This window comes from Podarcis erhardii, assembly GCF_964252035.2.
Source record: "Podarcis erhardii genome assembly, chromosome: 2".
In the NCBI taxonomy this organism is placed as follows: domain Eukaryota; kingdom Metazoa; phylum Chordata; class Lepidosauria; order Squamata; family Lacertidae; genus Podarcis; species Podarcis erhardii.
Genome location: NC_138498.1, coordinates 73,612,332 through 73,636,039, shown reverse-complemented (window position 1 = coordinate 73,636,039; position 23,708 = coordinate 73,612,332). Strand labels below are relative to the sequence as shown.

Sequence of the window (23,708 nt, the reverse complement as noted above, 5' to 3'; positions counted from 1 at the left end):
TTACAAATTTGAGCCCAATTTTCAAATGTTTCTGCCTTTTCCATGCAACTTTTGATTTTCCTTACCCCACCCATGAAGCCAGTATGCTATGGCAGATAGATTATTGGGAGACTGGGATATCAGTGTCAAAACCCAGTTTAGCCATATACCTATTCTTTCTCATCCCAGTCTGTATTGCAGGGCTGTTGGTGAGGTTAATCTGGGATGGCCCCATGTATGCTGTCCTGAGTGCTTGGAAGAAAGGCAACAGCATAATGCAATGAAACTTGCAGTCCTTTGAACCCACCAACTTTTTCATTTAAACCTCTTGGCAATATTTTCCTGCTACAGAATCCATCAAAAGAACTGTGTTGATCCTCATAACTTCCTTCTCATCCTCTTGAGATTATGATTTTGCTGCCCTATAAACAGTAGTCTGTATTTGCAATGCTACACACCCATCTTGGGCCAGCAGTGGCAAATTATGCAGATTTCTCTCCTCCCTCCCCTCCCTCACCCTTTCAGTTTCCATTATCTGGTTTGGTAGAGGCTGTAATTTATTACAATTGGCAGCCTTGTAATTTTGGGCTCTCTTTTTTATTATTTAAAGCTTTCAGAGACAGCATCGTTCTGTATTCAGTGCATTTCACCATAGCGTCTCGGGTCTCCCCAACCTAGCTCTGCTCCCTTTTTTTGTGAGTTGCTCATACACTAGCGCAATTATTATTGTGCACTCAATAAAAATGCATTTAAAAAGTGATAACTGAAATGACATTTAACATGGAAAGCACTTAAGCATAATTATACTATATGCATTACATCATTTAGTGTCACAGTTATTAAAAAATATCTTAGCCGTTTTGTTGTTGGAGACTCTGGAGGGAATAGAAGGCATGTGTTTGGCATTTCAACATTTCAAGGAAAGTATTTTGCATTTCTACCTTTTTTGTCATTATAATTCCAACCTGCCTTTTTCCATTTCTAAGAGCTGCTCTGTTAGTAGCACTCCTGACTGTTTTTAGGGTGTGTGTGTTTTGTGGTATGTGCGTGTCTGTTTAATTTTAAAAAGCTTTATGGGAAGAAAGATGGGTTTGGGGTTAAAACTAACTTCTCCTTTTTACCTCCAATGATCTTGCAGCACCATGTCTTTCTTCTGGGGAACTGTTGCCATGACTCAACCTCTCTCTCTCTTCCTGCCTCACTCAGAGGAAATGCCAACACATGGGCAATAAGAACTTTTGCCGTATCAAACCCAAGGCCCATATAGTTCAGTATTTTCTCCATAGCAGTGCTCAGGAAGATGCCTCTAGAAACTTACAGGCAGGCCATAAAAGTAGTCATCCCAACTGATTTTTCCACAGGTATCTACTTCTTGGATATTTATGGAATTGTAGATTTGGAATCTGGAGGCAATCTAGTCCAACCCCCTGCCCAGTGCAGGATCTGCAAAAAAATGATGCATCAACAGCATCCCTGACAGCTGGCTCAGTGGCCCCACTTTATGAACTCCACCAAAGAAAAGCCTGCCCCTTCCTGAGTAGGGCTGCCATACGTCAGGACAGAGCCAGAATACAGCAGTCGGAAACAGTATCTGGGTGGAAATCACAGACATATGGCAACCCATCTCAGAAGTTAACAGGTTTTGTGTCCAGATTTTCATTTTTTGAAATATAGCAGCTCTACTCCTGAGGCGATCCAAAACAGCTCCTATTGTTAGGAAAATTCTCCTCATGTTTAGCCAAACTCTGCTTCCTTACAGTTTCCTCATTGGCTCTAGTTGTGCCCTCTGGAGCTGGACTTAGTTTACTCCATCACTGTTTCTGAACCCATTTAGCTATTCTGAGAAAAGGAGATTGCAGCCACACCCTCTTTTCCTTGCAGGTCAATGGGAGGGGACATAAGTTGTTTAAAAGTAGGCAGCAGATTGCATGCAGCTTGAGGCAACAGGCTGCCCAGCTCTGAATGAGAGAAACAAATAATATGTTTGCCTATTTCCCAGATAATGTGCACATTGGCTGGAGAATGTGCAAAATGTCAAGATATGCACATTCCTGCCAGGCAAGGCCTGCCGGAGAGTTTGCATCTTGACTGGGAAATGTGCATAATTTGTGCTTCATTGGCAGATTATGTGCACATTTTCCATGAGGAATGTTCACAGTGGCAGTTGTTATGCACAATAGTTAGCTGCCCAGCTTACATCACCCCTAACATATATACTATTACATTTCTGCTATGAGGCAGGAACTTTTGCTGGGGGGAAATGGAAGAAAAACAAAGATTGTGAAGAGTCAGGTGGATTCCATTCCAATCAAGTCAAACTCCCTGGCTCTTGGAGAGAACTGCTTTCCTCCACTATTCCATTTTAATTTTATTTCTTCAATGCAGCTTGCTCTTTGAGTTAATAAACACTTAATCACTTAAAAGGTTTCTGGGTCATTTAATTCAAAATGTTCAGAGGCATCTCAGGGCCTAGATACAAGCATGGCATGAGTTTGGGCATTTTTCTGTTTCCCTTCTCTTCCAATGCTCACATAACTAGAAACCATGCAGAGGCAATAATAGCAAACATAGCTAGCAAAGGCATCTCCTGCCTGGAGAGATTATTCTGTTTTTAAAGGGGGAGGGGGAGTAGTGAATTCATGTTAGATGGTTTTGTGCATCTTTGCAATAAGGATTCTAAAGAAAAGGGGGGAGGTCTGTGTGGTGTGCTGCGGGGAAAGAGATTCTTTTTTTTCTGACGCAACTATAAAATTCTCATCAGCTTTATGATCAGTCTCTGCTGGGAATTATCTGGCATTATGTTGGCTTAGTTCATTAGTAAGGCTATAAAGACTGGAGGAGGAAAAAAATGGACATCTCTGTCAATAGCTTTTTTAATTGTGGAAGCTAAAGTCACTTTTATAATAGCAAGCACTGGGAGAAGAAGCCTGTAGACTAATTTTGCTTTGAATCTCTCACTGGAAATCATGTAACTTTGGGTCAGGGTCAAGGACTGAGATGCAATAAAATAATTGTCCAGTTTATGTCAGCAGAGGCCATGCTGAAGGGAAAAACTTGGACGAATGGGAACTGTCCAAAGACCTCGGCCAAATTGTCCTAAAGCTGTAATATATTGCTAGTATCCAGCGGTAACCCAATGATGGGGAGGAAAACAGGTATAAAATAATAATAAATTTAATACAAAGCATGGTGCTATTTCTTTCTTTGCAGCTACAAACTAGAAGGAAGCAGATTTCATCTCCTCTAGTGCTTCTTAAGCATTTGAATTTCTGACGCTCCTCTCTACATTATTTCTTTTCAAATAATGCTCCCTCTGACGCTCCTCTCTACATTATTTCCTTTCAGCATTGATAACAGCAAAAAGCTCACAGTATGTACTCTTGCTTGGAATGCAGCTAATCTATGCATATCATGCTTTCGAGGAGATAGGAGTATAACACAGGAATTTGGCTGCATTATCTCTGCTTTGTTAAACTGCATTTCTGGACAGCACAAAACACTGAAGCACATTTTATTCCATCTGTCACCCCACCACCGCCAATTTTATTTTTGTAGATTTCATCACCATAGCTCCTGGCCACCTTACCTTTCTCTAAAGTAGTCCAGGTTATCCATGTTGCCCTGTGGCATGTAAATGTCCTGTTAAATTTAAAGGATCAGAGTTTGTGGTGTGCAGTGAAACTGAGGGAGGGATTATCTGTTAATCACAGAGCCACAGAACTGTAGAGTTGGAGGGACCCCAAGGGTAATCTAGTCTACCCCTGCAATTCAGGATTCTCAACTAAAGCATTCATGATGGATGGCCATTCAACCTCTGCTTTAAAACCTCCAATGAAGCAGAGTCCACAACCTTTTGAGGGAGTCCGTTCCACAACTGAACAGCTCTTACTGTCAGAAAGTTTTTCCTGATGTTTAGTTGGAATCTCATTTGAATGAATACTGGTTCAAGTCCTACCCTCCACAATGACAGCCCTTGAGATATTTGAAGATGGCTATCGCTAAGGCTTTGAAAAAACTCAGTATGGAGGCAAAATGGCCGAAATATTGGGAGATACTAGAACAAGATCGAGACACATTGAAATTGCAGAGTTTTGAGAAACTAAAAGATAAAGTGCTAGATTGGTTACACTATTATCAAATTAGAGAGGCCTTTAACTTGGATAAAAAAATAGGCTTCCAGGTGGAAAAATCGAAATTAGAAACAGAATTGTTAGAACCTAAAACTAAGATACTTTCGAGAATGTACAATTTGCTGTTAAAATGGAATACTCAGGATGAAACAGTTAAATCAGCTATGATTAAATGGGCACAGGACATTGGTCATAACATTATGTTTGCTGACTGGGAAAAGTTGTGGACCACCGATATGAAGTTTACGGCATGTAATGCCTTAAGAGAAAATATTATGAAAATGATCTATAGGTGGTACATGACCCCAGTCAAGCTTGCAAAAATTTATCACCTGCCTGATAACAAGTGCTGGAAATGTAAAGAAACTGAGGGAACATTCTTTCACGTTTGGTGGACATGCCCAAAGGTTAAGGCTTTCTGGGAAATGATCTATAATGGACTAAAAAGGGTATTTAAATATACCTTTCCTAAGAAACCAGAGGCCTTCCTACTGGGCATTGTCGGCCAATTGGTGCCAAAGAAAGCATGTATGCAACAACCGCAGCAAGAATACTCATCGCAAAGTATTGGAAGACACAAGATTTGCCCACTCTGGAAGAATGGCAGATGCAAGTGATAGACTATATGGAATTGGCAGAAATGACTGGCAGAATCCGAGACCTGGGAGAAGAGTCGGTGGAAGAGGACTGGAAGAAGTTCAAAGAATATCTCCAAAAACATTGTAAAATGTTTGAATGTTAAAATGATGTTGGATATAAAGATAATATGGCATCAGTGACATAGTAAAAAGAAATATGCAAAAATGTTTTAAGAAAAAAGGGTAAGACCAGAGTAAAATTATGTCGAAACTAAACAAAGGATATAAGGTATTAAGTTATAAAGAATATGCAAGAATGTATTTAAAAAGAAAGGGAAAATATAAGACATAATAGGTTGGAATGTATAATATTGATTAAGATTTGAAAGAGGGTAAGGAGCTGCTAAATTTGATTGAGTAAAGGGGAATGCAGGAAAGGGAGACGTGAGGAAGTCAGGAAAGAGGGTTATAAAGATAAGAATTCAAAAAACTAATTTTTCTTTAATTTTTGTCCTTTTTTACTTTTTCTGTTATATGTTTTTATATTGTGCTTTTTATCTCTGTTGGATTATGTTTTTTAATTCTATTTCTCTGTTGTTTTGTTTGATTGTAATGTCTGTTTTATTACATAAAACCAAAATAAATATTATTTTTTAAAAAATGAAGATGGCTATCAATTTCCTCTCAGTTTTCTCTTTTCCAGGCTAAACATAGCCTCAACCACTCCTTATAAGGCTTGGCTCCCATACCCTTGATCCTCTTGGTTGCCCTCCTCTGCACATGTTCCAGCTTGTCAATATCCTTCTTAAATTGTGGCACCCAGAACTGGGCATAGTATTCCAGATGCGGTCCAACTAAGGCAAAATAGAGTGGTACTATTACTTCCCTTGATCTGAGTACTATACTACTGTTGATGGAGCCTAGAAAAGCATTAGCTATTTTTTGCTACTACACCACATTGTAGACTCATGTTAAGCTTGTGGTCTACTAAGACCCCCAGGTCCTTTTCACATGTACTGCTAGTAAGCCAGGTTTCCTCCATCTTATTTTTGTGCAGCTGTTTCTTCCTATCTAAGTGTAGAACCTAACATTTGTCCCTACTGAAATTCATTTTATTTGTTTGGGCCCAGTAATCCAATCATCTTGAATCCTGATTCTGTCTTCAGTGGCATTGGCCACTCTGCCCAGTTTGATGTCATCTGCAAATTTGATGAGCATCCCCTTAATACCTTCATACAAGTTGTTTATAAAGACATTGAACCACAACAGGCTCAAGAAAGAACCCTGCAGCACCCCACTTGTCAGTTTTTTCCAGGATGATGAGGAACAATTAGTGAGCACCCTTCGGGTTCAGTCAGTAAACCAGCTACAAATCCACCTGATAGTTACCTTGTCCAGCCCTCATTTTATCAGCTTCTCCTCAAGAATATCATGGGGGACTTTGTCAAAAGCCTTACTGAAATAAAGATATACTACATCCACAGCGTTCCCCTGATCCACCAAGCTTGTAACTATATCAAAAAAAGAAATGAGATTAATCAGATATGACTTGTTTTTGAGAAACCCAAGCTGGGTCTTAGTAATCACAGTATCCCTTTCTCAGTGTTTACAGACCAATTGTTGAATTATATGTTCTAGGACCTTTCCTGGTATCAGTGTCAAGCTCACCGGTCAGTAGTTACCAGGGTCTTCTTTTTCCTCTTTTTGAAGATGGAGACAGTATAATTATTCTCTTTCTCAATTGCATTCACCTGTAGTCTGATCTTTTACTGCTTTCACATTTCCTCAGTTTTTAACATTGATTTTAAGGAAATGTGGTTTTTAAAACCCTATTTGCACATTGGTTTTTTAAAAATGAAAACAAAAACAAAAATTTATCCTCTATAAAGAACAAAGAACCATAGATTCATTTAAAATTGCCAGCCTTTACCAATCCATTGCCCTCCATATGTTTTGGATGACAACATATGTATGTCTGTGACTGTATATGTATACATGTATTTGCATCCTTCAGCCATCGTGTGGGGTGAGCTGACATAGGGATCTATTGTTCTCTGTACTTTTTCTTTCCTTTTCTTTTTGATAAAGTATTAAGCTAAGAGGGTCCATGTCACACATTTCTCATTCCCTTGGCAAAAAAGATCAAGGCAAGAAAGGATGAAATCGGAGACAAGCAACATGCTGTCAGAAAGGATTAATTTCTGCCACTGATTAACTTCATTCTAGAACTGTGGGAGAGTAATGCCAAAACATGGGTATGGGTTTTTTCCACATCTGCAACCTTAAGCAACATTACTCTCAATTGCTTTACATTCTGTTCTATACAGTACTGGAGCAAGAAGCGCTAGATACATGTTTAATTGGATTAGGTCATTAAAGAAATCTGGTCCTGCTTAGAACACATGAGGGTATTTTATAATGCTTATTGTAACTTAAGTGCTTAGGCTTCATCCTTATAGCTCTAGAGATTTACACCAGAATATTAACAGCACATTTACAGAGAAATTATGGGCATGTTTGCTCAGAGGCAAGTCCTGATACATACAAGGAAGCTTACTCCCAGGGATGTCTGCATAGGGCTGCATTGTCTTTTGACTTCTTTTTTGTGGGGTGAGGGGGATGGGACTCTAATCATAATGACACTTTAGGAAGGATAATCACTTTATGCTCATTTCCAAAATGAGGAAGTTGACCTATATAGAGGTCATGAGCTGGCAAAGAACAGTGTCAAGCTCAGAAATAATAATCCACAAATCCTGGCTTTCTGATACATGTGACCCTGGGCTGCTAACACTTGCTTTTGGAGTCTGGCAAAGCATAAGTGAAATAAGTGTAGCAATTTCAGCATCTTGTAGTGGTAATTCACTGGAAGACACAGGTGCAGAACCGAAATAGAATTTGTCATATGTCAGTGTTAAAAAAAACCTTTGCCAGAGTTTTGAGGAACAGGAAAGCCCATTATTTACTATAGTAGCAGGAAGAACTACAGGTCAGGGTTTATGCATATTGTCAGAGTTGTGGGAAACACTAAGAAAGACATCTATGTTGCAATTAAAAATGAAGATAATTAATTTTCTCCCTTTTGAACTGTTTAAAAAGTTGGTGGTGTTCATGGTGGGTGCATTTAGAGCCTAGGTGAATTTGGTACCCATTCCATTACCACACCCATCATTCCTTTTTTCCCCTCGGCACAATTCCTGCAGAGCATCAGAGCATCAACCAATAATATGTGTCCATATTTCTATATGAAAGAAATTATAACATTTTACCTTTTTCTGCAGAACTTGCTCATTATTTTCGGGGGGGGGGAGTGGTGGGGAACAACTGTGAGAATTACTAAAATGTCTTCAATAATAATCCATATGCAAGAGAACTTTCTCAGGCTCTTCAAAGTCTCGTTTCTTCATATGTGGTATAGCAATACAGTGGTACCTCAGGTTACATATGCTTCAGGTTACATACGCTTCAGGTTACAGACTCCGCTAATCCAGAAATAGTACCTCGGGTTAAGAACTTTGCTTCAGGATGAGAACAGAAATCATGCTCCAGCGGCACAGCAGCAGCAGGAGGCCCCATTAGCTAAAGTGGTGCTTCAGGTTAAGAACAGTTTCAGGTTAAGAACGGACCTCCGGAACGAATTAAGTACTTAACCCGAGGTACCATTGTAAAACTGTTTGCTAGAACATTTGCAAAGCTCAACACATTTGCAAAGCTAAGCAGGGTCCAGTATGCTTTCAAAGTAGATGGGGGACTGCATGTTGAGATTCCTGCATTGCAGCGGGTTGGACTAGATTACCCTTGGGGACCCTTCCAACTCTATAGTACAATTCTATTCTTTTGAGGCCTGGAACCTTCTTGACTCAACATCCTGAAACAATCGGGAAGCCCTTGTCCTGGGAATGGGGAATGAGGAAAACCTTCCCACTTCTTTCCAGAGCACTGGGTCTGTGTTGAGCTGTGGAGGCTGAGAGAAAAGACGTAGTTGGGAAGAGGTGTCCTCTGGCTATCCTAAGTTTTGCAAACTGTGGAGATCAAGACACTTGGAATACCAACAGTGTGAGAAAGATATGGCAGTTCTATGGCTTCCAAGCTATTTATGCTCATTCATTCATTCAAAAGCATGTCTAAACCATTATATATATATATATATATATATATATATATATATATATATATATATATATATAAATGTCTTAAGAGGTGTGTAGTATGTACAATATAAAGACACTATCCATTAAAACAAAAATACAGCCTAAAATAAATAATATACAAACAAATAAAATAGATTCAGATTCTTATTTTATACCTATTTTTTATTTTTTAATATGTTTATAAATCACTTCCCATAAAACATCCCAAAGCGATCTATCTATCTATCTATCTATCTATCTATCTATCTATCTATCATCTATCTATCTATCTATCTATCTATCTATCTATCTATCATCTATCAATCTATCTATCTATCTATCTACCTACCTACCTACCATTTTAAGCTCAGTAAAGACTGGGATAAAAATCTCTGCTAACCAAGTTTGCTGAATTGACTTCAGTAGAAGCTTGAAAAATAATAGTGACAGCACATGTCTTGATACATAATGGGAGGGAGTTTCAGGAGAAGGATTCTGTTTATGCCACATAGGCCCACTTTTATGTTTCTTAAACTAGCTAGGATGATCTCTCTCCAGACCCATCGTAATCCCATGTTCCAGTACTCTGCGAAAAGGAAAACTGACTTTTCCTACATAATAGCCTTTTGTGCAATGAAAGCCTGATTGAGGTATGAACATGCTGATGGGAAATGTGATTTTCATGTTCCACTGTATATTCTTTTTTCTTTAGTTTGAAGGGTCTCTCTCTTAGTATGTTGTAGGAGCTGGAATGTGGCACTGCACTGGGAGGCTGTGCTTTAAGCACCACTGGGAGGGTGTGCTTTAAGCAGCATGTACATTTAAATAGCACATCACTGAAGCAGCAAAGAGACCCTTTCACTGAATATTCTGGGGAGCCTGCTTGCAATTTGCCTCTGATGTAAAGTTACATCTTTTGTTGCATTAATATGTGCTCAGTGCTTGTGGATATGAGAAGTTAGGCACTTTTATATGGGGGCAGTAAGTGCAAAAAGACAAGTTCTAGTTCATATAATCAGAGGTGGGAAACTGTTTGGAATTTCTAAATGTCAGCATCAGGTGTTTTGAAGCCAGCACCAAATTTATATGTATTGAGCCTTCTCAGAATTAAAACTTATCACATTCCTGGAGAGGTCATATCTCAGTGGTAGAATACATGCTTTGTATGCATGAGGTCCAAGGTTCATTCCTGGCTCTCTCCAGTTAAAGGATCTTACTAGGCCAGGAGGAAGCATGGGTGCCAATAGCATTTTCTGGGCCCAGTTTAATATATGTGGTTTTGACCCCACTTGCAAAAAGATGACACAGATTTGCATTTTAAAAACCCAGCATAAGCTTTGTGTCATATGCAAATTTGTGTCATATTTTGCAGGTGGAGTGGAGATTCCAAGAAATAAATCAGTGGTCACACATGTAATAAAATATCGGACAGACAGAATGTGAAGAGGTAAACTTACCCATAATTTTATTTCCTTACTAGAAAAGACTTAACCAGTTGCATTTCTGCCTGACACACAGCTGTTAAAGGCACAAGAACCCTGCTTTCCCCTAATGCCAACCATAAACCAAAGCCTTGGTAGCAACTGTGTACTCATTTAGCCTGTGAAACACAAATAGACTTGCTGCTATTGTACTGACTGCCTTAATGACTGCCTTATCCTTAGCTCCTGCACAACAGGATACATACCCAAGCCTTTTTGCATAGTTTTCACATTTTGCATAGCCACCTGCACTTATTGTGAAACTTTGAGGGAGTACCTAATCTCAGAGAAAACTACCATGGGAAAGTTACAGTCATGGTGAGCTACAGAGTTAGAATGGTCAATGTTGGGCTAAATACACCTGTGGGGTGACTCAGTAAGGCAACTTCATGTTTAGATACTGCAGCACCTGAGACTTCCCAGCTCATTGTTGCCATGTAGTATGTTGTCATAACCTCTCAACTTGTAGTCAACTAAATCTTTTGGGGGGAAGCACCCTTCCTAGTCCTTACCATTCCAGCTCTGGAATCTTACATCCCTATCGCATGTGATCTCTTCCTACATTTTAATGCCAAATCTGTCATAAATACCTCTTATAGCCATGCTGCTGTACACACATTACACATAATTTTTGTAATCTAAGTAGACCTGTACTCTTTCTGGCTATTGCATGATCTACAGCACACAGGAAATGAAATAGCATTTGTAAATTCATGTACTTGCTTTCCACCCTGTGCCAAGTGCACAAAGTTCATTTCCTTCATAGATTTTTATTTGCTTTCAGGTAATTTTTACTTTGCAGCTTGGGTTACATTAGTGCTTTTTGTCACTTTATCAGATAACCCTTTGTAGTGAGCCACCAACCTCCAGAATAAAATGAATGGATTAGGAAAATGGTACTTAACTAATAAATGTATAGTAGTCTCCAAAGCTCATTTGTTTATTCAGTTTCATAACCCTCCTCTTTACAATGGTTTTGAAATGCATTATTCTGGAATAATAATAATAATAATAATAATAATAATAATAATAATAATAAATTATTTGTACCCCGCCCATCTGGCTGGGTCTCCCCAGCCACTCTGTGCGGCTTCCAACAAAGATGAAAAATACACTAAAATGTCACATATTAAAAACTTCCCTGAACAGGGCTGCCTTCAGATGTCTTCTGAATGCCAGGTAGTTGTTTATCGCTTTGACATCTGATGGGAGGGCGTTCCACAGGGCGGGCGCCACTACCGAGAAGGCCCTCTGCCTGGTTCCCTGTAACTTGGCCTCTCGCAGTGAGGGAACCGCCAGAAGGCCCTCGGAGCTGGACCTCAGTGTCCAGGCAGAATGTGTGGAATTCAGTGGTGGCTTTGGGTTTTTAATTTAAGCTCCAATCAAAACTTAATCTTGCACTGGCTAATTTGGAAGTGCTTCCAAACAAGATCTAGAAAGGTATACACCCACTCAATTTACTACTTGTGGCCTTGATTAAGTAGAACCTAAAGCAATGCTTCCTTGCTGGAGGGAGTGTGTTCTCTCATTTCCCCCCAGACTTGTGGAATGCATATCATAATTTCAGAGGGTGGCTCCTCTCCTTGGGCTGGGGTCAGTTGCTATGGTAACCTCTAGGCTAGATTGCTGCAACATGTTATATGTAGGGCTGCTTCTGAAGATGGTTCAGAAACTTCAGCTAGTGCTGAATTCAGCAGCCAGGTTGATCACCAGGGCAAGACAGTTTAAGCATACAACACTGATCCTGGTTAGACTTCACTGGCTGCCAGTTAGTTTACAGGCCCAATACACAGTGCTGGTTTTGACCTTTAAAGCCTTAAATGGCTCAGGACTACAATACCTCAAGGATTGCCTCTCGCCGTATGAGCCTACCTGGATCCTGTGATCATCATCAGAGCCCTTCTTTGTGTGCCCCCTCCATGTAAGACCCAGCAGGTGGCAACACAAGAATGGGCTTTTTCTGCAGTGGCTCCCTGTCTGTGGAATGCTCTCCCTGGCACCTTCATTGTACACCTTTAGATTTGTTTTATTATTGTTTTTATTATGTATTTTGTGTTTTGATCTAATGCATTTTTATGCTGTGGAACACCCTGAGATCTTCAGATGACATGTGGTATACAAATATAAATAAATAAATGCTTTCACAAAGCTCTCAAAGAGTGTTCATCTACTCATCAATATGACATTTTAAAATAAATAAATGTGTTTGTCATTCTGATGTTATTTCACATTGAGGAAACTAGTAAATCTCGCAATTTAAACCAAAGAGTATAGACAAAAAAGCAAGGACTGCTTGGAGATAATGAGGAAATGATAAGAGCTGCTGACTAATGACCGTTGTGATGTGCCTGATATACTTTTAGGTGCAATAATAATAATATTACTAAGTGTACCATTTGTAGAATTTCCATACACACACATATGAAGCATGATGAATTGCCTTTCAGATTGCTACAATTTACGGCATGTTGAATCTATGTCTGCACAGATTTATATATATATATTATGAATACTGCAAGCAATGCGGGAATAGATGCACAAATTGTGTGTTCGATTTGTCACTGACCAACAGTTGAAAATCCACGCTAAATGGATGAACAACACTAGCAGTACCATCAGTGACACAATGCAAATATTTATTACACTAATTAAATTACTCCGTTTACTTGCTCATTAAAAGGGAAGACAAATGAAATAAGGTATCATAAAATCAATAAATTAACCCAGGCATAGGCAAACTTGGCCCTCCAGATGTTTTGGGACTACAACTCCCATCATCCCTGACCACCAGTCCTGTTGATGGGAGTTGTAGTCCCAAAAACATCTGGAGGGCTGAGTTTGCCTATGCCTGAATTAACCCTATTCTGAATTGGCAGCTTTTGATGTCATCAGTCATGAGGTCCTTCTGGTTTTGACAATTCTTCTCTAAAAAGACTGATTCTAGATGGTGTTGTTGGGAGCAGGGGCAGAGGGCTATAGTTTGGTATCATGGTATTTGGACCCCATGGAATCAAGATTGCATTGGTTGGCACTGCTTCATAACATCTACCTGAAATTAATGAGCAAGGTTAGGAGCTGGGTGTCACTGATATGTAGATAGCACTGGCACCTCTCTTTTATATGAGATCCTGAAGAGACTGCGGAATTGCTAACAAACTGAAGCTCAGTTCTGACAAGATGGAGGTGCTGTTGATAGGTGGTTCATATTGTCAAGGTGGTGATGTTCAACCCATTCTGGATGTGGCTGTATTCCACCTAAAGATATCCTTGAAGTTTAGGAGATTGTGGCAGCTGGATAGAGCTTAGTGGTTGCCAGTGAAGGGCTGTGAAGGCTGGTGGATACTCATTGTTAATTTATGTCCTCTTGCTGATGCTGAAATGAAGTGATGCATGTGTTTATGAATATCTCAGAGCATCAGAGGAATGCACATGTTGGTTGGAGGCCAAAAACATAGTAAAGTCTCCCTTGAGGATGCTTTGTTTACTATACAGATATATGATTTCTCAGCCCAGAAGAATAAAGTCTTCAAAGAAATAGATATGAAACAAAATTATCTAATTCTGTGAAAGGCCAAGAAACTTAAGCAACTTCTTTTTTATCACTAGAGCCAACATGTATACAATGGGATCTGCAGCAAAACCTTCCACTTTAAAGTTCAGGATTCCAGCCAGCCACTCATGCTGCCTTTGAAGATACTCCATTCCATTCCCCTCCCATGTGGTTTTCCATTTTTCCTCTTCCAACTATCAGCTGGCATTGTGTGGCCACTGAGCACTCTTAGTCCTCCTTTGGCTGGTTTTGAGTCCCTGTCCCCCAGAAGAAATGACAAATCTTATTAACTTGCATCAGGCAGTTTTCTGGGCAAGTGTATGGAGGGGGAGAAAACAGTAAGAAGGTTTTATTATTATTATTTCTGCAAACATTGGAGTTGCCCAAGCATTCCAATAATTTCCGTCTTATGCATGGATGGTACCATTTTGGCTAAGGAGTAGCACTTGAAGAATTAGAATATATTTTGTTCTCTATAAAAAAACCACATAGGTGTGTATATTGGTAATGGTATGGTTCGAAGATAGTTCGTGTTTATCTCTACCTTTGTAAGCAACCATCCAGATTCATGAATGCACGAGGCGTGTCAGGTTCATTATGAATGAATCAGTTACAGGAGCCAAATCTTTACATCTCAACATTGTGTCCTTAATTCTCATCCTCCAGATTCCTGCTCTTGACATGATAATTGACTCTCTCCCCTCATTTCTTCCACTCCCAGTATCATTGTTTCTTTACATAGAGCCTCAGTAACCAAACTACCTTCTTGTTGTTTGATTCTAAACATCATTTTTCACAGAATCTCTCTTCCTTGCCAACAGCATTGTTCTGTGCTGCCAGCTTACAATTAACCCTTCCTCTGCTACTCCCTATTGTCCGTTTCTCAAATCCTGTCCTCTTTTCTCTCTTTTTAAAACGTTATTTAGATTGCAAGGCCATGTGGCTGGAACATCACTGCCTCTCTTCTGGCTCTGGCACCTAGCCCACTGTTAGGGCTGAACAAAATGTTTAATAATTATTCAAACTAATTAGTTCAGGTATTGGTAGCTGTCGTTTTGATATGCACAGGCAGTGCTTGCTTGTCATAGGATTGTCATCTGGTGACATTTTAAATTGGCCTAGCTGCATCTTTTGTAATCTGGCTGGTGCTTTCAGGTCAGCCCTATGGTAAGAAGTGAGGAAATGCTCATTTGTATATATTCAGATACATATGTAAATGAGTGGTGGTCCTTTCCTCTCATCCCTCAGGATAGAAATGACAACTCTTATTAACTTGCTTCAGGCAGTTCTTTGGGCAGGAATATGGGGAGCTAGTAAAAAGTAAGAACATGGATTTGTATAGGAAAAAGCACAATTGCTTTAGGTAAGCTAAACTCCTAGCATCTTCTCTTTCTCCTGTTATGGCTTTATACAGTGTTGCATGATTTTTTGTTCATTGGGTTTCTTGTCCCTGAGGATCAGTTTAACTGTACACTTCTTTCCACAACACTCTCCCTGTTTCTCTCTCATTTATTTATTTTGCAAAGAACTGCTAGAACAGTCTTTTTATTGTTCAGTAGGTAGGAGGAAAACTGCTTGCAAGGTGAGTGAAAAGAAAGCATTTTCTTTAATGTCAGCCTCCCCCCATCTTTTCTTTTAATCTCTCATGAGCATTCTAGCTCTCCAGGATCAGGTTTCTTATTTAAAAGGATGTACTACTGCAGGATGCAGTGGCAGTAGGTTCATTCTCCAGGCCTGTTTACGTGGCAGTAGTTTGGTCCCTAAATCATGTGCATCCTGTCTAAAATTGGCTTATACTCCGCTCTGAGAGTGGAGAGCAACCAGCATCTTGGACTGGCATGACTGAGGCTGCGGGAAGACTTGCAGTGCTGCTGCAGCTTGGACTGATGTCACATGATGCAAGAAGGGGGGATATGCATTTTCCGAGCAACACAGACTGCAGCAGCCTAAATCTGCCACCGTTTTGTCTCTTCTTCAGCATTTGTTCTCCAGAATGCATGTGTTTGCTTATTTCCCATTCCTGTTGTTGTTGCCCCCTTCCAAATAGCTACTTCTTTCCTAATTCCTCCCCACCTCTATATGTCTCAGTCTCCATCTCAGCTGTGCTGAATTCAATGTAGTTTTACACCAAGCGCCCCCAGACTTGGCCCTCCAGCTGTTTTGGGACTACAACTCCCATCATCCCTAGCTAACAGGACCAGTGGTCAGAGAGGATGGGAATTGTAGTCCCAAAACATCTGGAGGGCTGAGTTTGGGGATGCCTGTTTTACACCTTCAACTTCCTAGTCTCTTGGGTACCCCCTTTGGGCAGCCTTGTGCATTACTTCTTTTCCACCACCATTCCATGCTTTACAACTAACTGCTTTTGCATCCCTAATATGTCAGAGTAAAAAACAAAACAAAAACCCATATAGTTTGTCAGTTCTGTGTTAAAAAAACAACAACACTCTGAGCATGTGACGTTTTGCATTTATATAATACATTTAAAAAGAAGGTTTCTGCAGTGACCACTATCAGCCCAAATAGACACTGGCATATCCTTGCTGACCTTTTTGCCACTGTCCCCTTCATTTGCTGCTATTTGCTCATGGGGGAGATGCTGGCTGTGGCCCAGCCCTAGCTGCACCACTCCCCAATTTGCCACTACAGTGGTATGTGGCGATTTCCACATAACAGGCTACCAGCAGCAGAAACTGTTCCGGTATGCTGGCAATGAAGCCTGCTGTCACTCTTGCCACTTCCTGCTTCATTATCTCTGACGTTACACAGAACCTGACATCCTGTTAGCATAATATAGATGGCACTATGCTTGTGATCACACCTTGAGATACAAGTATCAGCTGATGAAATTTAAGAACACTATGATTATGGGGCAACCATGAGATGGGAATCATGTTCTTTCTGACATTGTCTCAAGTACTGAGCACTGCTTGCATCTGGGAATAGTCTGGTGTGTGACCTCATTCACCCATCTGCTAAGTTGATTCACTGGTAGTGAAATAGTAGGATAGAAGAATCTCCAAACTGGACCACCCAGATCCATCCAGTCCAGCATTCTGTTTCCAGCAGTGATCAGTTTCCAATAGTGATCTATTTTTAATAGTGTGTCTAGCAGCTGATATACCAGGGCAAGGGGTTGATGGCCTTCCCTGATAGTTGGCTCTCAGCATCTGGTAACCAGATACAGTACTTCTGAATATGGAGGATCCATTTAGCTATCCATTTGGCTAATAGCTGTTGATAGACTGATCATTTATTAACTTGTCTGATTATTCTAAAGACATGTAGGCTAATGGGCATCACTGCCTGTTCTGGCAGAGGTCTCCAGTGTCTGTAAGGAAGATAATTTCTGTCATGCAGAGATTTTTTTTTTTTTTTAGAACAGTTGGAAGCATACAACGTTGGCAGCATAGTTTTGTTATGTTGTAACTGAGGCTACAATGGGCTAAGATTACATACTGAGGCAATCTTGACAAAGCCCATTGTTTCATGATGTGATATTTAATTTTTAAAAAAAATCTCACCCAGGCTTTCAGAAGATATAGTATTTCCATACTACTATGCATGTTAGCAACCATTATGGTGCAAGCATTGTTACAGTAAAACCTAATGCCAAAATGGCTTATTTAAAACCATGCTTCCAAGATGACGTTGTTGGACTACAACTCCCATCATCCCTGAGCCAGCCTGGATGAGGGTAGTAGGAGTTGTAGTTCAACAACATTTGGGGACACAAGGTCAAAGAATACTGCTTTAAGGGATATTGTGTCCGCTGCAGAGGTCAAGCTTGAAATTCTCAAGACATGCAAACAAGGGTACATATTTTAATTAGAGTGAGTTGTGCTTTCTGGAGGAAATCCATTGATCACAAGGCATAATTAATAGCCAGGTTAGTGGCCTTACCTGCATTAGATATGTCACTGGTTTGGGGGGGGTTAATTACGCATGCATATACATGATTCATTATGCATATCGGTTACTGTAGGAAAATTCCTAACTACAGCAGGAACTTCTAAATAAATGATACTGGGCTTAAGCATCACTTATACTTGGCTTTGGCTTCCTCCAATTACTTTCTCTAACACCACGCTCCTTGCTTAGAGTGAAACAAAAATAAACACATGGTCTTGGGGTTTGTGGAGAGTTCCAGTTGAACTGGCCTTCTTGGTACCTCTAATACTCCTCCATTGAGAGAACTGTCCATTTATTCCTACTTTCTGCTTCATGCTCTTTAACCAGTTGTCTGTCCATTACAAGACCCTTGGTCTTATCCCTTGGCTGCTAAGTTTACTTGGGAGTCAATGGTGAGGGACTTTGTCAAAAGCTTATTGGAAGTCCCAAGTATACAATATCTACCAGTTCCACTTTTCAGTAGTTAGAGGGGCATGTAATACTAAGGACAAGGATTAAGGATAAGCTCAGTGATAATAGTCACTGGCAACATAAGCGTCATTTTCTCTGTATGAGCATCCATACTGCTGGCTGTTTAACAAGAGCAATCTGTTCTGCAGTAATGAGCACACTCCACTATGTTATTATAATAGTTCAACGTGCCCTCTATAAAAAATGCATACAATATTTGGTTACTGTCACCTTACTGAAATGTTCCAGTAAACCCTACTGAATTAATAGACTTACCTCACCATTTAAGACAGACAGCATTAGGGCACAATGTCATAAAAGCACAACACACCCTCATCATTTTTCATGGGCAAGGCTAGCTACAACCAATGGGAGCAGATTTGCCATTTCATAATAGGAAAATACTGATGTCAGGATGCCCTCTGCATCTGAAGCTTTCTCCTTGAAGATTGCTCCATTTCTTTTGCTTCCCTAATTGCTACTGCTCAGCTGGAGCCACTGTGCCTTCAAAACACATTATTTTGTTATGCTGTTGTTTACCCAAGGAATAATAGGGCATGGGAAGGGAAAGGAAGTAAGAGAGATTATGAGAATCAGTTATGTTCAGTTCTGTTGTTTAACAGCTTCTGCAAAGTATTCCCCCACCTTGCATGCATGCACGCATACACACACACGTCTGGCATGCAGAAGGACTAAGGTTTGTTATTCAGACACATCAATTCACTTCCAGCTGCCTTTACATTATCAGGATGGAGCTTGCTGTTTGCTGAGCAGCCATTTCACACAGCAGGTCAAAGGCAGTTTCAAGAACTGTATGGAAGGGGCAACTAGCGATAAACAACATCTGAAAAAACAAAACATTGCCATGTTGGGTGTTCGTAGCCCTTCAGAAGCCGCTTGGATTGCAAACTTCAAAAATCTATTTCTGTAATTGATTCTCAAAGCTTTCCTTTATTCTGATAGCAGTAGCCCTATTCACATGCTGAGCACACTCTGTAAAATAGATGCACAGTTGTGAAATGGGATTGCGCTCACCTGGTTTGTCTCTGCCTGATTGCCCCTAGGCAAGCTGACCTCTACAGATTGAATGTAATGTATCAGTGATGCATGTGTGTATTGGCTACACATTTTATCCTAAACACACACACACACATTTTGCCAGGTAAAGATTGTAAGTTATCAGGTTTACTTTATTCACACTGAACTCCTGCACACATTTGTTTCACTTGCTATGGCCAAGGCATCACAGTGAACTGGGTCTAAAAGTGAGGACAATCCTGCTGTCACACCATATATTGATTCTATTATTTCCCAACCTTTCTGTTGGCCACTATTTACACCATTTGTATAAGTGGTATGTAGTGTGGATGTTGGTGAAGAGAAGCTTTAATTCTGAAGCTTAGTGATAACACTGTGAGAGGAGTCCATTAGGTTGTTGAATTAGTTGGTTGCTCTGGTGCAAAATGCCAATCTATCCCCATTGCTGAATTTGATCCAAACATATTTCACGTCACCATCAAATATAACCCAAGGGGTAAGACAGTTCTTGTGTTCTATGTAATCTATCTATCTATCTATCTATCTATCTATCTATCTATCTATCATCTATCTATCCATACAGATAATGTTGCACTGTTTTGTATTTATTTACCTGAATATTTCCTTCCCTTCTTACAGGCCTTTTATCATACCAACCTGTTTCCATCTGTTTTAAGCTCTGCTTACTCTTCCTACCACCTTCAGCCATGTACCATCTGCTGCTAGTCTCCATCCTCACTAAATTATATGCACAGTGGGAGGGATGAGGGCACTATGCGTGGCATTTCATGAAGTGCTTTTCTGATTGAGGCTTGGGGGCAATCTGACTATCCCAAGAAAATGAGAAACTCTGTTTCAAAGGCTTCTGACTGTGTGGTGTGCTCAGTCTGTGACAGTGAAAGGATATTTAGAAAAGGGGGGGGAGTGGGAAATCTCACGGAGGTTAGCAAGCTGAACTGGGCATTCAGGGACTACCTCCTGCTTCAGAGAATTATTACTAGTCTCCTTTCCACCTTCAGTGCTACCCACCCCACCCCCTGCCGGTTGGTTGGTTATTTAAGGCTGCCTTAGCATTGGGATGCCAAATATCATTTCATTTGTCTTCTCTCCCACAGTAATTCATGATGGCTCCCACCGTAGTGGTCTGAAAATCTGACAGCCATTCATTTCTTTACTTTTTTTGCCTTGTTTCTGGGACAGGGATATGGTGGATTTTTGTCTGTCCGTCTGTCTGTCTTTCTCTCTCTCTTAATCCATGCAAAGGCATGACATTTCTAACAGTACTTAGAGGACTTGGGCATATGATTGCTATTTGTATGAACACTTCATAGTCTATAGTTCCTAAAATACATTTTCTTAAAGCTGGTGCTTATGTGTGTATATAGCTGTTTCTCAGAATATCCATTTTTCTTCTCCCCTCCCCATCTTAATATCTTTAAACAGATCTACGATGAAAAAAAGAGCCTGTTTGATGTAAGAGAGAATGTCCCAGAGAAAATAGTGGAAAAGGTGGCAGAGGACATTGAGAGTCTGTTGGCCAAGAAAGTCCAGGCATTGAAGGTAAGGTCAAATCTTGGAGCATTAGCCTTGATTGGTGTGTCTGGTAGAAGAAGGAGTGAGCAATATGGAACTGGTATGTATGACAACATTCCAATATTTGCATAGTCTCTAGCTGATGAATCCTTTATTCAGAATGATTCAAACAATGTTTGAATCAATGTGAGCCACAGAGTTGGGGAATTTTATGAAGTTCCAAGGATAACTGCTATTCAGCCCAAATGCCTTTTTTGTTCTTGGTATCTCTGTCATGCAAGGGGTTGCAATTAGAGATCATTTTTAACATGACTAATGAAACGCTCTTCCCTGACATGTCTGAATCTTAGTTTCCTGCCTACCCAGAGTTATTCAAAGAAGTGACCTTTGGGAGCTGTAACCCATTGTGCTCACATGCAAACAACTCATGGGGGTGAGGGGCAGAAAGTATTCTGAGTCCTTTGATAAGATGTACAGTTCATTCTCATCTTGGGGTTTGGGGTACATTTTCAGTCTAACTTTCCACTGTAAATGAAGGAATAAATGTTATATTACTGCTGAAGCAAGCAAGCAAGATTAAGCTATATTGATAGGTGAAGCTGACCCTTTATGTGATGATGGGCAGGTATCTGGCATTTCTACTTAACTTTTTCTGATTAGAAATCATCACATTGAGGACTTTTGGGTTTAGCAAAGGGCTTTTATATTTATGTGGTCCTATGCATTATCTGTTTCATTTCCTCTAACTGAAACTTCTGCATATATAGTTTTCAACTTATAAGTATCATAAAGGTGGTTTGTTATCATCATTATTATTACAACTTCCATGCTGCTTTCCCACAAAATTCATGGAATTACCCAAAGCAATTCAGAAAATAGAACAGCAAGCATAAAACAGTACATATCAAAATATCAGTTTACTTTTTAAATAAATGTTTCAATGGTGATAGCAAAACAGCAAATTTCAATAGGCCATGAAATCAAAAACTGTGAAGCCTCAGCAGCAAAAGTTTGTAGGCGGGGAAAAAACAATCAGTACTGCCAAAACAGATCAGCCAGATCCTCAAAAGCAGCAGCAGTAAGATAAAGTACCTACATATTAAGGTGCAATTATGCAAAAGTGTGGTCAGCCTTAATCGCAGCCTGTATTCTGTGCACAGCAGCTGAGTTGATTAGTATGAGTTAGCCAAGGTAGGCAAAGCTTAACTGACCAGACAGTTACAGATAGGTAGCCGTGTTGGTCTGCCATAGTCAAAACAAAACAAATTCCTTCCAGTAGCACCTTAAAGACCAACTAAGTCAGTTCTTGGTATGAGCTTTCGTGTGCATGCACACTTCTTCAGATACACTGAAACAGAAGTTTCCAGACCCTTCTATATAGTGAGAAGGTGGGGAGGGGTATTACTCAGAAGGGTGGTGGGAATGGGTGATTGGCAGATAGCTGTGATGAGCCTGTTGACGACTCTTAACGACTGCAATAGGTCTTACAGGAAAAAGCAAGCGGTGAAAAGGTGAAAAATGGCTTTGTCATGTATAATGAGATAAGAATCCAAGGTCTTTGTTCAGACCAGGTTTCTCCATGGTTTTAAGTTTGGTGATAAGTTGTAATTCAGCAGCTTCTCTTTCCAGTCTAAAGAGAAGTTCCACTGACCAGAAAGTGTAAGGATTAATGACGGTGACTACTGATATTGATACCAGTAGACTTAAGCCTTGTATTCCTGTCACCTCTTCTATTCTTTATACCTACGCTGAGCAGATTGTACTTAGTTTTTAGTTCACATGGATGTTTGAAAGGAGACAAATACATCATGTGTTCCTAATAATTACTACAGCTGCTACTAACATTTAGTGTCAACGGTATGCCTGGCACCATGCAAGACACAGTAGTGACAGCATTCTCCAAGCCAAAATGGCCCATGTTGCAACATTGACATGTGTCAAATGGATTTTGCCCTGGTAAGTTTCCATGCAACACTGTCCCACTGCAGAGAAAGAAAAATATTAAATTTCCAGTTACCAAGCATGGCACTAGGAAAGCCTTTGCCAGCAACTAGTGTGAGGAGAAGACAGAGAATGGTCAAATATCTCTCCTCCTCCCACCTTCCGATCCACCCAAAGACTGCTAGGAACTTCTGATGCAATAGCTACCATTCATAGAATCACAGAACTGTAGAATTGGAAGGGACCCCAAGTGCCCTGCAATGCAGGGATCTCAACTAAAGCATCCATGACGGATCACCATTATTTCTACAATGATTCTCTTGCCCCTAGAACTTAGGGGGGTCAGGAGATACTTTGGGGAAGCTGGAATTTACTCTAGCTTCTGATTTCTAGGCCAGGCTTATCACGTGTGAAGAGCAAACAGGCTTGTGCATCTTTAACTGCTATAGAAGCAGAAATTTTAGTGAAGGTAGCTTGTCATGCAGCATGTGGAGAAAGCTGTACCAGCCAAAATTCTCTCTTCTACACAACTATTAACAGTACAGAAATCCTGTCCTCCTTTAGAATTGGGCACTACAGGGTTACCTTGGGTTAAGTACTTAATTTGTTCCGGAGGTCCGTTCTTAACCTGAAACTGTTCTTAACCTGAAGCACCACTTTAGCTAATGGGGCCTCCCGCTGCTGCCACGCCACCGAAACACGATTTCTGTTCTCATCCTGAAGCAAAGTGTAACCTGAAGCATCTGTAACCCGAGGTACCACTGTATATATGTGATTGAACTATCGTATTTTTTGCTCTATAAGATGCACCAGACCACAAGACGCACCTAGTTTTTGGAGGAGGAAAACAAGGGAAAAAAATATTCTGAATCTCAGAAGCCAGAACAGCAAGAGGGATCGCTGCACTGTGAAAGCAACAATTCCTCTTGCTGTTTTGGCTTCTGGGATAGCTGCGCAGCCTGCATTCGCTCCATAAGATGCACACA

The 23,708-nt window shown here is 40.3% G+C and overlaps 1 protein-coding gene across 4 annotated transcripts in view; it reads left to right on the top strand.

Moving 5' to 3' along the window:
* Positions 1 to 23,708, top strand: part of CACNA2D2 (calcium voltage-gated channel auxiliary subunit alpha2delta 2) — a 541,532-nt gene that overhangs the window by 110,626 nt on the left and 407,198 nt on the right. For all 4 annotated transcript variants that reach the window (XM_081850471.1, XM_081850470.1, XM_081850469.1 and 1 more), the window contains one exon: positions 20,692 to 20,808. In XM_081850471.1, the coding sequence (XP_081706597.1) occupies positions 20,692 to 20,808 (117 nt within the window). The remainder of the gene's footprint in view (positions 1 to 20,691; positions 20,809 to 23,708) is intronic.